The following is an 18,061-nucleotide window of genomic DNA, read 5'->3' as shown; positions in this document are numbered from 1 at the left end:
CAAGAGATAACCTCTTATGCTACAATTTTGCATGGGATGCACTCTCCTCGCAGTTTTATTTTTATATGCTCTTCATTATCATAGAGTATACATAATCAGATCGTAGCTCTCCATCTTATAGAAACACTTGATCTCTAGTTTTTTTCTTCGTCCTTCTCTTCTCCTACAACATACCGGAATGGCTGCATCAGAAAATTCACCTAATCCACTCATATTCTTTCCTGTTTTGATGGAGACAATCATGAACCAGCAAATAGAATATGAATTGATCAGGCAATAGCCCTTAAAAATCCTTTTTTTCTGTCTGCTGAACCTACCCAGAAATGCCCTGATGCTGCTCCTGTGCCTTGGAGACTTCATGCTGCCAGGGAAAACTGGACGACCACAGCTGGGTTTTCACTGTTGCACGCTGATCAGTTTCTGCTGATCTCTTTCATTCTCCATCATGACTTTTAAAAATGCTTACTAGTTTCTTCTCATTCTCAGTTAAACCATGTCTCTCGCTTTAAGAATTAAACCATTGCTCCAGCTTAAAAGGAAGAATTGAGACTATCGTGCATCGTCTTCTTCAGCTGACTACTCTACTCTCACAAATCCACATATCCCATCATCAATCCTCCCCTCCTTTGCTCCAATTTTAGATGAAGTGTTCTTCTGTTTCAGGCCGACTCTTTCATCCATGGCTTTCCCTTGGTTTTCTGTTCCTCCTGGATCTTACTCCATGGGTCACCCCTTTCTTCACCTACCTCTTCATTTTTTTTGCACACTCTCATGGCATTTCCTCTGTCTGGAAACATGATTTGATCTCCCATTCAAAGGTCTATAAGTCCCCCACAGAAAGCCTGCTGAATCTCACTCCTCTCGTTACCATCCATACTTCTCAGAAGGGTTGGCTGCATCCATATTCTCTGCTTGTTCATCTCACAGTCTCTTCTCAAACCATGGCAATCTCGATTCTAATAACTCTGCCTTATAGAAATTGCTCTAAGATTATCTGTGTCATGCCAATTCCCTTTGATTTATGATCTCACTGAACATTTCTGCTGCATTTGGCAATGTTGCTGATTCTCCCCATTTTGAGCCCTGTTCTCCCATGGTTTCCCTGACCTCAGACTTCCAATTTCTTCACCTTTCTGACCTCTCCTCCTCTTCTTCAGGGCCTTTTCCCTACACTTTGGGGTCCTTGGCTACACACACTCTTTGAGTTGTATTTCCCAGGGTGATGGTTTCAATCCACATTAACCATGATGTCTCCTGTATTAGTCTGCCCAGGCTGTTTAATACAGGACATCTTAAACAATATGCATTTATTTCCTCACAATTCTGGAGGCCAAAAGTCCAAGATCAAGGCATCAGCTGGATTGATTTCATTCTGAGGCCTCTCTTCTTGGCTTGAAGATAGCTGCCTTCTCATCATGTCTTCACACGATCACCCCTCAGTCTGTATGCTAATCTCCTCTTCTTATAAGGACATCCAGTGATACGGGAGTAGGGCCCACCCAAAGAACGTCATTTAACCTTAATGACCTCTTTAAAGACCCTGCCTCCAAATACAGTCACATTCTGAAGTACTAGGGGAAAGGATTTCAACATATGAATTTGGTGGGGGAGACACAGTTCAGCCCATAACATCTCCTAAATCTGTATTTCCAGCTTGGATTTCTCCTTTACGATGAGGGCTAACTGCCTATTAGACATTTCCGATAGGGTTTCCCACAGAAGATTGTTTGAAACTGACCCCAGCATCTCCTCATTAAACCTATACTTCCTCTTGCATTTCCCATTTCCATTGGCTCATCCAGTCAGCCAAGGAGTTTTTCTTTACTCCTCCTTCTCCCATATCCCACATATCCAATCAACTCCCAAACACTGCTCCTCAAGCCTGCGAAATACTTTTCAATTCTGCTCTTTTTTCTCTCCATCCCTACTGAGGCTGCCCTAGTTTAAGCTGCCACCTTCTCTTGTTTGATTATTGTAGAACTCTTTGATCTGTCTATTTCCATTCTAGTCCTGAGTCCATGCCCCATACAAAGAGCATGAGATCTAAAACCCAAGTTTGACCACATTATTCCCTCGCTTGAATCTCTCTAATGGCTCCTCATTATCTGCAGAATGTGATCCATCTTTTTAATATGGCAAATGAGGCTTTTACAGTCTGGATCCTCCTTGGAGTGGCAACCTCACGTTTTACTATCGTCGGCTTCCTACTTTTCACTTGAGCAACATGAATCTGCTTTTGCTTGTCTATGTATTCCTTTCCTCTCTATTCCCAAGTCTTCACCTTTGCAAACGCTTTCCTCTTTGTCAGGAGTGCATTCTCCAAACTGTCTTCCTTACTTTTCTCTCCCTTAACTTTGTGTGGTTAACGCCTACTCATCCAGTAAATCTCAAATCAAAGGTAATTTTCTTCAGAAAGCCTTTTTGGAGTTAGCTGCCTCTTCTTTCTTTCCCATAATTCCTTATTCATACCTATGATAACGCTAATAATCTATCTACTTCCCTTACTAGGTTGTGTGCCTCTTGAGGGTACAGACAGAATTTATTAATCTTAGTCTACCCAGCACCGCTTGTACCTACACTATGCCTGATACATGACAGGCACCAGAAAAAAAAAAATCATTTTTTCTTACTGTTGTGTTGTAAGTAGACTGTTGTGAAGTTCAGCAGAAGAGGTAAGTCATGGATTCATGATTTGTGCTAATTTTTCAGTAAGTATATAAATACATTCTTTATTTTATACACAAGAGCGTATGTTTAAATTCTAAGACTAAGCAAGTATACCAAATTCTCTACAAGGAAAAAAAACAAAGAGTCGCTAATCTGAATTAGCGTTTCTGCCTCTGACTTAAATTAGTGATTCACAGCACGATACACTCAGGCTCATTTCCATGTTAGCTACAAACCAGTTCATAGACTATCAAAAGCAAAATGCGTGTTTTTCTGAGGAAAGAATTAATCTTCATTTTCCGAAACATCTTGCAGAAATTAATTTGGCAGGTTATTTTACTGAAGGTGTTTATTTTCCCTGATGCTGGCTTTGTGGTTTTGTGATAAGAAAAATAATTGATGACTACCTTGAATTCCTCTGCATTTCTGGTTAGCAGGGCAAAGGCTACATTGGAGAAAATATTGGGGGTTGCACTATGAGTTAGCATTAGAATGTAAGCTCCGCTGTCAAGGAGTTTTGCCTATATTGTGCCCCGCTCTATCCTAGAACGATTTCAGGCACAGAGTAGGTTCTCAATAAATATTTGTTGGTTGAATAAAGAAAGTACATACCTTGCACCTGAAGAACCTGAGAGATGTCAAATCCTTGGCTGATTCTGACAATAACCACGCCAATTTCAAAATCAAATGCATCACTGAAAGAGGAAGCAAAGCAGTTAGTCTTTTAAATGGCTCCTTTATCCTCAAGCGTTAGACTAGTATTAGTCTAGGATCACTTGCTTCTAGGATTTTCATACAATGGAACTATTAAAATCCACTTTAGAATATAGCCAAGAGCTGATGCATTTTTTTGGTTTGTTCTTCCCTTATGACATTTTAAAGTATATTTTGGGTAGAGGTAACTAAATCATTCACTCTAGCCAATTTGTTCAAATAATACTCTAAATCAGAATTTTGATTAGGAGCTTGTCACATCTTTTAAAAATAATCAAATCTTTTATATAGTGAGCAAAACAATCACTGGTATATTTAGACCAGAGAGTTTACAGGCAGCAAAGAGTCTTTGAAATGATTAGCCACCACCCCCAACCTGGCTGCCTCCCAGAAGGACTCCTATCACATTTCTGATTTCAAGTTCATGGTTAGAAATGTCTCCAGTTCTACTAAAGAATTTTCAAAATTGACTGTAAACTCGCCATTTGAAGCAATGCTGTTTCACGGCAACCCTATATACTGGCTCTTGTGTTTTCTCTATATTCAACCCAAACGAATTAAATTACCTAGGAGAGAAATAAAGTCTGTCTTTCTTTTATCTCTGTTTGAAGAGATAAAACTTGAAGAGATAAATATTTTCTCTGGTCCTAAAAATGGAAGCAAGCCAATTAATAGTTTGAACCATTTAAAAGTTTTTCATTGGGGGGTCCTTTGTTTATACTTCTATGGATCTAAAACTTATGAGTCCTTATCATTAGGTCATCCTACCCCAGAAACAACTGTTCCACCATATGCAAACAGTTTCCAATGACCACAGTAAACCTGAATTTTCATTTGGTATACGTAAGCTTGGTGTACTATGAATATCCACTCAAAATCCAAACCATAATCTTTACTTAACAGAATAGGTCCATTCTGGCACAAGCTGTCACAAAGTAAATTCCCCATAAACAAATCTTGTTTCTGATTGTTTTCGATTATAAAAAGTAGACAATATGCTCCACCAAAAAAAATTTGGATTCTGTGTGAGGCAGAATAATCTACTCTCAAAGTGTCCTAATTCCTGGAAGCTGTGAATGTATTTCCTTACATGGAAAAAAGGACTTGGCACATATGATTACGTTAAGAACTCTGGGATGGGGAGATTATCCTAGATTACCTGGATGGGACAAGAATAATCACAAGGGTACTTAAAAGTGAAATGACGAGGTGTAAGAGGAGGTCACAGTAATGTGATGTGAGAGGAACTTGACCAGCCATTGCTGGCTTTGAAGATTGAGGAAGGCATTCCTGAGCCATACCCACATGAGGGAAGCTTCAGGAAGCTGGAAAAGGCAAAGTCAGAAATGTATCCTAGAGCTTCCAGAAGGGAATACAGCCTGGCTCACACATGCCAGACTTCTAACCTACAGAACTGTAAGATAATTAAGTACTGTTTGTTTGTTTTTTAAAGACAGAGTCTGGCACTGTCACCAAGGCTGGAGTGCAGTGGTGTGATCTTGGCTCACTGCAACCTCTGCCTCCCAGGTTCAAGTGGTTGGAATTACAGGCGTGCATCACCACGCCTGGTTATTTTTTGTATTTTCAGTAAAGGTAGGGTTTCATCATGTTGACCAGGTTTGTCTCAAACTTGTGACCTCAAGTGATCATCTGCCCATCTCGGCCTCCCAAAGTGTTGGGATTACAGGCGTGAACCACTGCGCCTGGCCTAAAGTATTATTTTAAGCCATTAAATTTGAGGTAATTTGTTATGGCAGCCATTGAAAACTAATACATACAGATTCTAATTAAAATTAAACCACACATGGCTGGGTGAGGTGGCTCACGCCTGTAATCCCAACACTCTGGGAGTCCAAGGCAGGTGGATCACCTGAGGTCAGGAGTTCAAGGCTAACCTGGCCAACATGGCAAAACCCTATGTCTACTAAAAAAATATAAGAATTATCTGGGTGTGGTGGTGTGCACCTGTAGTCCCAGCTACTTGGGAGGTTGAGGCAGGGCAGTCGCTTGAACCTGGGAAGTGGAGGTTGCAGTGAGCCAAGATTATGCCACTGCACTCCAGTCTGGGCAACAGAGTGAGACTCCATCTTAAAAGAAAATTAACCATACTTAAGAATATTACAGAAATTTAAAATCTTTTATTCAAAGAAAAATGGTAAAATACTGTAATCTTATAATAATACCCCTGTGTTAACAATACGACTGTGCTTTAAGTCATAAAGACACAAAAATTAGAAAGGGAAATGTAATATGTATACATGATTGTCATTATTAGCCCCAGTGCTGTGCTACTAAAGTCATTTAACTTTACCAATACAGCTAGGTTTTATACTAGTACAAATCTGGGCCACCCTAACACTGAACTTTATTACCAAGGAGATCAATTATTAATTTGTTGTAAAAGCCAAAGGCCTTCTTGGTTCAGTATTACTGGGTTTCATTATTTTGCTCCCTTTGCATTTCTAGAATGTTTGGGATGGTAGGGAGGTTGGAAGACAGTCCCAGGTAATTCTGTATCAAATTATGGACTATTTCATTGTAAATTTACACATTTCTTCCCGTTTGTTTTTTTTCCTCCCCTCCATCCCTTTTGTTCCCCAAGATGAAGAGAAATTTTACTGAAGAATCTGGATTAACAGAGGACAGATCTGGTTAATTTCCAAGAATGTCTCATCAGCAACTATGATTCTAAATATATCAAAACACTGTTTGCTGAGCCTGGTAAAATTCTGATCTTGATCACCTGGTTTAGTCTTACTGAACTTACAACACCAGCAGGAGCCAGATGACAGCACGTGGTACCCAAGCTGTATATGCTTTGAGAAGCACAATGCAGTTAATATATACATTCCTGACATTAGAAAGACTGTTGGTGAATTTTTGTTTGTTCAGTAATTCCTGTACTTTCAGAAGATGAAAGTTATTTTCTTATGCTTCCTTTCAATAAAACTAAGAATGCTTTTGTTAGTATGTTGCATAAATCTGCTCAATATAATGGTAAATGTTATGCTTATAATAACAAGGGGTAGAGGAAATAGCCTGCTATAAGAAAGGCTAAGCAAATACTTGTTTTACGTGGCTAGGATGGACTTTTAAGTGCAGCTGTATCTCTCAGGGCATGTCACATACCCTGTGATCTGAAATCAAACCACAGCCAGATCCCAGACACAGGAAACCTTCTTTCCAGAGATGTTGACACAAAAGATGGCTTTTGGGCATAGCTAACATTGCCCCTCTGGAGTCTGATTAAGTATTTTCAAGCCTAGAAGAAATGCTCCACTTTCTTTGCTTTTCTTTTTTTTTTTTTTGAGATGGAGTTTCACTCTTGTCCTCCAGGCTGGAGTGCAGTGGCATGGTTTCTGCTCACTGCAACCTTCACCTCCCAGGTTCAAGTGACTCTCCTGCCTCAGCCTCCCAAGTAGCTGGGATTACAGGTGCTCACCACTATGCCCAGCTAATTTTTGTATTTTTAGTAGAGATGGGGTTTTGTCAGGCTGGTCTTGAACTCTTGACCTCAGGTGATCCACCTGCCTTGGCCTCCCAAAATGCTGGGATTACAGGCATGAGCCACCACACCAGGCCAAAAGTCTCAACTTTCTGCAATGTTTCTCTCTGTATGTGTAGAATTTATTTTCTCTTATCCAAAGGAAGGAGCCAAGCCAGGTAATACTTGGAGTACAAATGTATATACATATATACTGGCAATGTATATACAGATATACATTACTCCAAGTATTACATATATACATGTATATATGTGTTTGTATATATATACATGTATATATGTGTATATATGTATATATTAATATATATGTGTATATACATATCTATTCCAAGTATTACACATTATATACTCCAAGTATATACATATATATACATGTGTGTATGTATATATATGTGTATACACACACACACAGAGTTTTGGAATACATATTATATATATACTCCAAATATATATTATATACTTGGAGTATGTAATATATAATACTTTGGAGTATATAACATATAATGCTTGTTTTGGAGTACATAATATATACAGAAAGCACAGCATTATAGTCATGAGTTTCAACTTTGAATTGGGATAGTCCTGGGTTGGAATTCTAGCTCTGTCACTAAATGCACACTACTTAATTTTTAACATCTATGTCTCCACTTGAAGAGTGGAAAAAAATAATAGTACTTCCTTCAAAATCTTCTTATGTGGATTAAATGAGATAATTCATGTTTAAGACATTAGCCTGCTGCCTGCTAGCTCTTTAAGATCTATCATTATTACCTATATCCTAAGCCTCCTCAAATATTTAGCTGTTAGATGTTATGTACCATCTGAAACTCACATTCTATGCACAAGCCAATCCTACTCTACCTGATAGCAGAAGCACTTGGCACATGGGAGCCTCTCAGCAGACGGAGACACAGGGCTCTGGATAGTGAACGAATTATCAGAGGCTCAGAAGAAGACAAGGACTGAACTGCAGAGACACCAGCCAACCCACGATTCCAGGTGTTCCGAAAGAAAAATTTCTCCTTGCTTAGCTGTGCTTTGCTTTTAATCTTGTAAATAGATTTTAAGGTTGTAACTCTAAACATTTACCTTTTTCTCTGACACTGGTATTTCTCCCACCCTGCCTCCTCTGACACTCTGATTCCCTCAAGCTGTATTATTGGTGGTGTTTTTTTCACCTTGGAAAAGAAGTCAGAGTACCAGGAGAATGTGCTCTTCTCAGGCAATTTAATCTGACACAACAGTGTTATGTGCAGTACAAGTTATGTACTGCCCCGGTTAGTGCTTTATAAACAAGAGTACGTCTTGAAAGCCATCACTTACTGTATGATTCCCACGTAGTTCTCAATCTCTGTCAAGGGAGCTTTCCTCCAGTTTTTCTTATATCCAATCACCAGAGTGTTTGGTTTCATTCTTCCTAAGCCTGAGGCCTAAACAGAGGACATAAAAACATGGGCAACCCTTCCCACACTGGAAAACTACCAGCACAAATGAAAAATAATGTCTAAAGGAGCTCTGAAGTAATGTTCTGAAGATTCTGAAGATTAGATTACATTTTAGTGCATGTCCTTCATGCCCGTACCCAAGCATAAAATAGAAAGATTAATTCTAAATCATCTCAGCTATAAATGGATTTTAGATGACAGAAATGTAGCTTTTCTAAATTAGCAGTCATTTGCATTTCTTTTGACACACTCATTAAAATGGTTCAATAATTTAAACCAAGTGCAGGTCAGCTTAACTGTTGGTATGCATGTTGTAACTTAGTGGTTCAAAGCTCATTCCCACCTGTTATACCCTTAATGTCATTAGCAATAAAATCCATGTTTGGAAAATTCTTATGTACAAGGATCATTGAAATCTCTACTTATGTTATTTATTGAAGAGTGACTGAATTATGTTTCTAAAACCTAATTCTCTTATATGACAGTATCATTAATAGCCATCTTCCATATCAGAAGTGTTGTCTCCCTTCATTAGATGACAGCTTACAGCTTCCAGTTAATCAAATTTAATTCAGCGATATTACTAAGCACCAATGACTTGCATAGTACTCTGTTAGGTTTGGTGGGAGAGTGGTGAAGCACATTCTTTGGCCTTATGGAACCAAACATGGTGAAGAAGACAATATTTACACAAATAATTATAATATATATGCAAATGTAATAGAAACTCATATAGAAGAACAAAGGAAGAAAACTTGAATTTTAGGTGAGGATTCATGGCCAGCTTCATGGGAAAGGCAGTATTTCAACTGAGTCTTGGAAGTTGGTGAGACGTTGGCAGGTTAAAATGGGAGAGCAGCTGGGCGCAGTGGCTCACACCTGTAATCTCAGCACTTTGCGAGGCCAAGGTGGGTGGATCACTTGAACTCACGAGTTTGAGACAAGCCTGGTTAACATGGTGAAACCCCATCTCTACTAAAAATACAAAAAATTAGCTGGGCATGGTACTGTGTGCCTGTGATCCCAGCTGGTCCGGAAGCTGAAGCAGGAGAATCGCTTGAACCTGGGAGGTGGAGTTTGCAGTGAGCTGAGATCACACCATTGCACTCCAGCCTGGGCTGCAGAGCGAGACTCCATCCCCCCCGCCAAAAAAAAAGAAAAGATAAGATGGGGAAGAGCAGTGGGAGTAATGGAAGGTAGTTCTGGGTCATGGGAAGAGTGAAAGAAGTGCCAGAGCTGGACATTTTAGAGGGAACAGTAGCAGGTGGAAGGAGATAGGCAATGAAGGAGGGATCCTGAAATAAACTTTGCCTCCAATACATCTGGTGTATTGTTCTTGGCCCAGCACCTTCCTAGAGTCCTCACTTGGCCCCTGGCAGATGTGTGGCAGTACAGATGGATGTAGTCTTTTCCACGGCTACACTCTGACCATTTGGTAATTTGTACCATAACTTCTTAGATGCAAAGATGGTTTTACTCAAGATGATGTAACTGCAGTGCTTCCTTTCATATCACTTCATCTTGTCCTTTTGCCATGGCTCCTCTGTACTTCACTTTTTATGTAAGGAAATTCATGTGAACATATGCATGTTGGAATTTTCTCTACCATTTCTTCTGGATTAACCTAAGAATTCTCTTTCACACCTGTGTCTTTTCTTTCTCTGCTCTTATTTTATGTCTGTATTCCCATTCCTAGTTGAAAATTTTATTTTACAAAACTTCTATCATAATTTTATAATAAATGACTAACAGTCCCAACATATTTAACCAAAGAGCTATTGAAAACTAACTTGGGGCTGCGCGTGGTGGCTCACGCCTGTAATCCCAGCACTTTGAGAGGCCGAGGTGGGTGGATCACGAGATCAAGAGATCAAGACCATCCTGGCCAAGAAGGTGAAACCCCATCTCTACTAAAAATACAAAAATTAGCTGGGCATGGTGGCCCAGGCCTGTAGTCCCAGCTACTGGGGAGGCTGAGGCAGGAGAATTGCTTGAACCCGGGAGGCGGAGATTGCAATGAGCCAAGATTGTGCCACTGCACTCCAGCCTGGTGACAGATTGAGACTCCATCTCAAAAAACAAAAACCACAACAACAACAAAAAAACAAACTACCTTGGTACTGAAAGAAAAATCAGCATCTTGCAATAATACCTGTTTCCATCGTTTAGCAAATTAATAACAAATGAAAAGCGGCTCATTGTGGGTAATAGGTTTTGCAGAAATGGTTTCTCTGCATGTGCAGCTACTTCACAAGTATTCTTAAGGGAAATTAGACACAGGAATGCATCAAATACTCTTAAGCTTCAAAATATTACCAATTAAGCTTAACCAATATTTTTTTTCCCGCCTGCATGTGCATCTGAATTACCTGGATGCAGTCCTGACTTCTGACACTCTGAGATACGGTAACTCTGAAAGCCAAATGCACCATTTCCTATACATATAATTAAGGTTTTTCAACCATATTAAAGCCAAAATGCTTAGCAAGCCAAGCTCTACGATTTCTGAGAATCTCTTGGATTATTTTAAGGATTCTCTGTCATTCTAAATTATGAAGATCAGAACTACGAAAAGATTTTATGTACTTACTATAGAAGAGATAAAGGAAGGAAGGAAGAAAAATAAAGGAGAAAAGATGGGAGAACTGTGGGATTTAAGGTTGAGCTATAGAGATTATTACATTTTATTCAACATTCTGGAAATAATTCAGAATGATAGGGAGATTTTATGCCCAGATTACCATGCATTAATTTAGTTGGTCTAGCAGCTGCCCTAACACCATTTGCAAAAGAGAAAAGGAAAAGAATGCCTGACTTGAGCATTGCTACATGCAGTATGAGATATAAAAATAGTTTGAAGTTTCAATAGGATCCTGAATGTCGTCAACCATCGGAACAAATTTGCATTTCAATAAGTACGGCGGCAGAATGTATGCTGGTGGCCAAAGGCAACCTCATTTTCCATTTCCAGTGTATCATTCACGGTTTATTGTAATAGAACTTCTCTGCTTTTGTTCTAGTTTTGCCTGTACCCAGGAATTCAAAATAATTCCTTAACCATCTGCACTGATCTCTGATGCTGGGCTGCCTTACTACAGCCGTTCACTTTAGGAGCCTCATTAACACGGAGCACTAATTGTCTTTTGCCTCTGTGCTCAATCCCTCAATGCAGCCTTACCTGAAGGAGACTTCGGACACCATCCCTGAAACAGTCTGCCGCCACTGCAGCATAAAAAGCCTTGATTTTGTTCTTTATAAGCCAGGCCTGTTTTTTCCCCATGCCACTGTTCATCTCCTTAACACACAGCTTGCGCGGTCCCTGTGCGACACAATGAAATATTGGTTAGAAGCCCTGCTATTATACATCACATTGCTGTTGTTTTCTAAAGGACCAAAATAGCCAGCAATGCCCCATTGAGTTAAGAAATGGGAAAGAGGGAAAAACACCTCACTGGACAGGGTTCTGCAGATTCAGCCTTTTGGAGAGGACCTGTGCTATTCACATCATTCATTTTCTACTCATTTTCTACCCAAAACATCTAGACTTATTAACATCTGCTTAATTAACTGCCTGCCACTGAATGAAAGGAAGAACTGAGGGCATCATGGCACATGAGGAAAATACTGAAAATGTGACTGAAGAGGCTCAGGATAAATAATCAACCTTTGACTCATTAGCGAGAGCTACTTTTAGGACCACCAAAGAAATCTCAGCTGGAGCCTAATTTCAAGAATGGACTGCCATGAACTGCACATCGTGACAATTTTATTTGGCCGATGCGTGACTTTCTTGTGTGGCAAAAATACCCTGATACCACATATCCCTGGTAATGTTGCCACACTTCCACTCAAATACATTAACGTTTCCTTGTCATTCAATAAATTTGGTGGGAACAAAAGTTTACAAACACATGACCTAAGAAGAGTGGAAGAGATTAAGAGGGAAGAAGGCAGGTGTTGTGACCGTTGATAAAACATTTTATAATTTCAAGATTTAGTTCTGGAAACTCATTTTTAATGAAAAATTCTATTCTTATTTCTCCTTCCTTAAATGTCCAAGCTAACTCTTTTCTTCTTATGTTGTAATTCAATCCATAAGGTATTTCTGATTATCTGCCATATGTCTGATAGGGTATGAATCCGTTTTCCCAGGAAATTCTTTTAATTTATAGAGAGATTTGGATTTTGTTGAGATGTCTCAGATTTTACATGAATCACTTTGGATGTTGATAAAATGCAGCCTTGTAGGACTCAAGATATTGCATTTCTAATAAACTCCTGGAGGGAACAGATGCTGTTGCTCCTTAGACCATACTTGGAGTCACGGTCTTAAAGGGTCTCAGAATGGAGAGAGGACATTGGGATGCGTGGAAAAAAAAAAAGCCCAGGCTTTACGGTCAGACAAAACTGGTCTCAGATCTAAGCTTGAGGAGGTAATTGATTATCTCTGAGCTTTGATATCTTGTTCTGAAAATGAGGATAAACTCTTGCTCCTGCAAGGTTGCTTTAAGTAGTAATAAAGTACCTAGTACAATGTCATCGAAGCCCCAGCTAATTTTACCACTGTGCTTGTTCTCTAACACAGTTGCAAGAACACTGAACTGAGAGTCAGAATGTTGGGTTGAGATCTGGCACTGACTGGCTGACACTCTGGGTCTGTCATTTGTCCTGTCTTGATGTATGTTTTACACTTATAAAACTCAATCGCCTAGATCATCACTGCCTAATATGATAGCCTGTACGTCCATGCTGCCATTGAGCATTTGAAATGTGGCTGGTTCACACTGAGATATGCTGGAAGCATAAATTACACAATGGATTTCAAAGTCTCAGTACAAAAAAGACTGTGAAATATCTCATTAGTATTTAATGTTTCTATATTGATTCCATATTGAAATTATAAGATTTTGGACACAATGGGTTAAATACAATATTATTAAAAATAACTTTACCTATTTCTTTTTTCCTTTTTTTTTGAGATGGAGTCTTGCTTTGTCATCAGGCTGAAGTGCAGTAGCACGATCTCAGCTCATTGCAACCTCTGCCTCCTGAGTTCAAGCGATTCTCCTGCCTTAGCCTCCTGAGTAGCTGAGATTACAGGTGCCCACCACCATACCTAGCTAATTTTTGTATACTTAGTAGAGACGAGGTTTCACTATCTTGGGCAGGATGGTCTCAATCTCTTGACCTCATGATCTGCCCACCTTGACCTCCCAAAGGGCTGGCATTACAGACGTGAGCCACCGTGCCTGGCCTCTTTTTTTCTTTTTAATTGGCCACTAGACAATGTCAAGTTACATATGTGACACATCATATATTTCTATTACACAACACTCAATCTCTGGGGTCCTTTCCATTTTAATATTCTGTTTAAATTGAATCAGATTCTTCATATTCTTACTTTTTCCAGCATATTTCTTAGAACCTGCCAACTTTTCAAAACAGTTTGGCTGGCTTCACATTAAAGGAAAATTAAAAACAAGAAATCTCCCTGAAGATAGAAAAGGTAGAGAGATCGAGAGAGTAGTTACTAAACTAGATGACCTTGTCTAAGGAAGGCTATGCCCTTATGGATCAATTTAGCTAAGGTTTCCAGATTGTCAATGCATTTTGAATCACTAGTCCTTCATTGGGCATTCTAAACTTCATCAACTGCTGAAAAAAGAAAGAATATTTTATTCAAGGAAGTTAGAAGAATAACAAACAGAAAAGGCTTTGAACCATCAGTGTAGTGAGTTGTACTACAGTGACTGTGAACCCCTGGGGAGAATGGCATTTATTTAAATAAATACAGTCTAACGTATGTCTGTTAGTATTATAAAAATCCAGATTAAACATTAATTGTGACAGAGAGATTTACTTTAATGCCTAAACTTGCCATATTGAGAAGTCATAAAAACGTTTCATGCAGAATCTCTCTTTGCTAAAAACGATTATAACATCATTGTAGCACACTTATTAATGCGAGGCAAGGAAGGCTGCAATACAAATGTAGTAAGAATAAAGCAAACTAACAAAGAGAAAAGACGCACTGGAATACAATTATTCAACATTCAAATATGTCATAGTTACAAAAATGAATTTTACTACCCCATATGATAATATAGAGATTAGCTTCAGTTGATATCCAAAATATGAGTACATAAATTAATTCAAGATTCAAACAAAGAAGCTCTAAAAATCTTGTATATATTATAGCTTTGATATTAATTGAGGGAGGGGTAAAGCATTTCTAATTATGTAGTGTGGAGAAGTTGATGCGATGTACTTTAAATAAGTGACTATCATGAAAAGGAGTTTGTAAAGGAGTTCTGACCCCATTAGGATCAAACAGAGAAATTTGCCAAGTGCAATATTTCTTCTTATTTTTTTTCTTAAACATTGGAAGTCTTATTTGTCTGTCTTTGTTTTCATGGCTGCTTTGGTTGGAACTGAGGGAAGGAACATTTTTTCCCTTTCCGATTTGGTCCAAATTATCTTACTGTGCAGGCTGGTGCCCATTCATAGGTTATTTCATTCTTTCATTATTTGGTCATGTCACTATTTTACTGACATCATACCAGAGGCTTACTGACAAAAGAAGAATAAGATGCATCTAGAAAGAATACATTTTTTCCTTGGTGGATGTGAAAGTTGAGATTAAGAGGAGGTTGAAGATAGAAATAAAAATGAGATTTTAGTTTTTCTTGGGTTATATGGGCTTGAATTGTCTTCCTTACATTGTAGAGTTAAAAGGTGGGTGTCTTCTATGAGATATGTTGAGAACTCCTCAAACAGAGAATTTAAAGAGAGCTTTAGGTTTTCTTAAGATACTTTATAAATTTTTAGGAAAAAAAAAAGAAAAAGAGAAACAGGGTAAAATTCTAAGAGAGATTCTACATGAGAAAGCTAATCAAAGGTTGTCCCTTTCCTCCATTACAGGAGAGGACAATCAGGTTTAAAGCAACATTAGTAAGTAGGAAAAACATGAATGAAAATAGATTTACATCTTGGTATCCATCTGTGAAACGATAAGAAGAATACTCATAAAATTCAGATAACATTGCCTCTGGGACAGACAGAGTCAGGGGTCTGGAGTGGATTTAAAAGGGGCTTTAACTTGATCTGTAATGGCTTATTTCATTTAAAGAGTGAGTGGAAGGCAAGATACAGTGGTTCATGCCTATAATAGACTTTGGGAGGTTGAGGAGGGCAAATTGCTTGAGCCCAGGAGTTCGAGACCAGCCTGGGCAAAATGGCAAAACCCCATCTCTACAAAAAATACAAAAATTAGCTGGGTGTGGTGGCATATGCCTGTTGTCCCAGATACTGGGGAGGCTGAGGTGGGAGGATTGTCTGAGCCTGGGAGCTCAAGGCTGCCGTGAGCTATGATTGTGCCACTGTACGCCAGCCTGGGTGACAAAGTGAGACCCGGTTTCAATCAATCGATCAATAAAATAAAATAAAATACACAAGGTGAGTGGAAGCATCTGTGACTATTGTTTTTTCTTTTTTCTTTCTTTGGCAGGTCTCACTGCATCTGGTCCGAAATGTTAACAGTCGTTAATTAGGAAAGGTAGACTATGAATTAAAAGTCTTACTTAATTTTATATAGTGAGCCATATGAAACTGCCAGTATCTAACGATTCTGATCTATAAAAATGCAAATTTTATATGATTCAACCTAATTAATTTTTTTAGTGTTTCAAATTTAAAAAACAGAAACAATCTTTAAAAAGTCTGATTTCTTTGGCCACCAGCACAACACAATGTACTTGATAAAAGATGCCACTGTAGACTTGAAAGCCTTTTGCAAGGCTAGACCAGCAAAATTTAGAAACGAGGTAAATGGGCTGGGCACAGTGGCTCACGCCTGTAATCCCAGCACTTTGGGAGGCTGAGACAGGTATATCATGAAGTCAAGAGATTGAGGCCATCCTCGCCAACATGGTAAACCGCTGTCTCTACTAAAATTACAAAAATTAGCTGGACATGGTGGTGTGCACCTGTAATCCCAGCTACTTGAGAGGCTGAGGCAGGAAAATCACTTGGATTCGGGAGGTGGCGGTTTCAGTGAGCCAAGATCATCGCACCACTACACTCCAGCATGGCGACAGAGTGAGACTCCATCTCAAAAAAAAAAAAAAGAAAGAAAGAAAGAAAATAGGTAAGGGGCATATTTTTGGACAATAATGACTTTATCTTTTCTAAATCCCAGATCAATGGAATCAACTTTCAATTGAATTAACTTTTGAACCTTAAATGTATATCTGTTTTTTATTTGTTTTAATAAAAAATTCCTATTTTTAAATGTAAAAGTAGAAGTATTAGGAATGAGGGACTGCTGCAGTATGATGTCTTTGCACATGGGAAAGGAAGTGTGAACGGACCCCATAAGACTTCTAGAACTGAACACAGTGTGCCCAGAGAATTACAGGTACATAAATTCAAATTAAATTATCTAGGATGATTGGTTTGGATCTCTCTCCATCTACTATGAATGACATAAGTGAGGAAGCTCATTGACAAAGGCAGTGCTATGTGTGTCAGGATACAGAGGGTAGAACTGGTGGAGGATGCAACTTGCAACCTTTAACTAATAACTTACCTTTTGCTGAACCTGTTGAACTTGGCTATGCTCAGAAATATGAGGGGGATACTACAAGGTGGAGTTTTCCTCCCTCCTGTCTTCCTATGGTGGCAAGAATGATAACGTACAAAAGAACAAAATGACGTACATGTTTAATATAAAGCCTACTGGAAGTATGTCACTTCCAATGACACAGAAGTATGTAGTCCAAAAGAGAAGAACAGACAGTACTTTTTAAATTACCAAGCTGGATTCTTTAAAATGGGTCCCCAAATTTACCTTGATGAAGAAGAGTGGCTCGCGTAAAATCTTTAAGCTGAATAGCAAAAAAGCAACAAAGGGGAAATGGCCTAGAGGAGATTATAAGAGTTAGCTGGATAGGTGGAAGGCCACAGTGGGTGCTTGAGGCCCAGCAAAGAGTACAGGTCTTTTAATTTCAAATTTAAAAATGCTGCAGTTGCAGGAAATGACAGCTGTGCCCACACATTCTCCCTCTACCCACATGAATCAAAATGTCCATGTTTTAAGTCTTGCTCCTTTCTGGTAGGATAACAGCACTTAAAGCAAATACTTCAGTAGCTGCAGGCCACCAGAAGGATGGAGCCCAGAGCCTGTTGTCCTGTGATTAGTGGGGAGAAGCACATATCTCACTGTTCCATCATGATCAAACTGCTGTATACTTAAAAAGTTCAAAATCCAGTATCTGGGCCTGGTTTTTCTAAGAGGGCGTGCTTTACATTTTTATTGAAAGTAATATATTTTTCGAATAAAAATGGCATACCAAAAATAATGATATTGACAATAACAATGAAAGTTAATTGAGCATTTATTCTTTGAGGGACACCAGACTCAGCATTAGAAAGCTTATCTTCCGTAATTCAAATAGCAACTCTGTAACATAGGTGCCACTTCTATTATTTTCATCTTACAACTGAGAAAAGTAAGGCACAGAGAGATGAAATATTATGTGCCTAAGGGACTCACGGCTAATAGGTGGCAAAATAGTGATTTGAAACTTGACTGTTATTCTCAAAAGCCCATGAGCACCAGCTTCCTAGACTTAAAAACTAAATTGTCATTCTCTTATCATCATCACTATTTAACATTTTCCACAAGGTTGGCCTGACCATCAACCTTTGTGCTTTTGGAAAAAAAATTCTG

At 38.8% G+C, this 18,061-nt stretch overlaps 1 protein-coding gene across 4 annotated transcripts in view; it reads right to left on the bottom strand.

The window, feature by feature from the left end:
• Positions 1-18,061, bottom strand: part of SLC12A1 (solute carrier family 12 member 1) — a 100,333-nt gene that overhangs the window by 27,914 nt on the left and 54,358 nt on the right. For all 4 annotated transcript variants that reach the window (XM_064365638.1, XM_064365639.1, XM_064365640.1 and 1 more), the window contains 3 exons: positions 11,510-11,650; positions 8,210-8,316; positions 3,280-3,362 (listed from right to left, as the gene is read on the bottom strand). In XM_064365638.1, coding sequence (XP_064221708.1) covers positions 3,280-3,362; positions 8,210-8,316; positions 11,510-11,650 — 331 coding nt within the window. The remainder of the gene's footprint in view (positions 1-3,279; positions 3,363-8,209; positions 8,317-11,509; positions 11,651-18,061) is intronic.

Source organism: Aotus nancymaae, unplaced genomic scaffold (genome assembly GCF_030222135.1).
Source record: "Aotus nancymaae isolate 86718 unplaced genomic scaffold, 86718_ANA_hifiasm-v0.15.2.pri h1tg000062l, whole genome shotgun sequence".
NCBI classification, from domain to species: Eukaryota; Metazoa; Chordata; class Mammalia; order Primates; family Aotidae; genus Aotus; species Aotus nancymaae.
The sequence above is the reverse complement of the archived record's forward strand: the minus strand, read 5'-3'. Positions and strand labels throughout refer to the sequence as shown.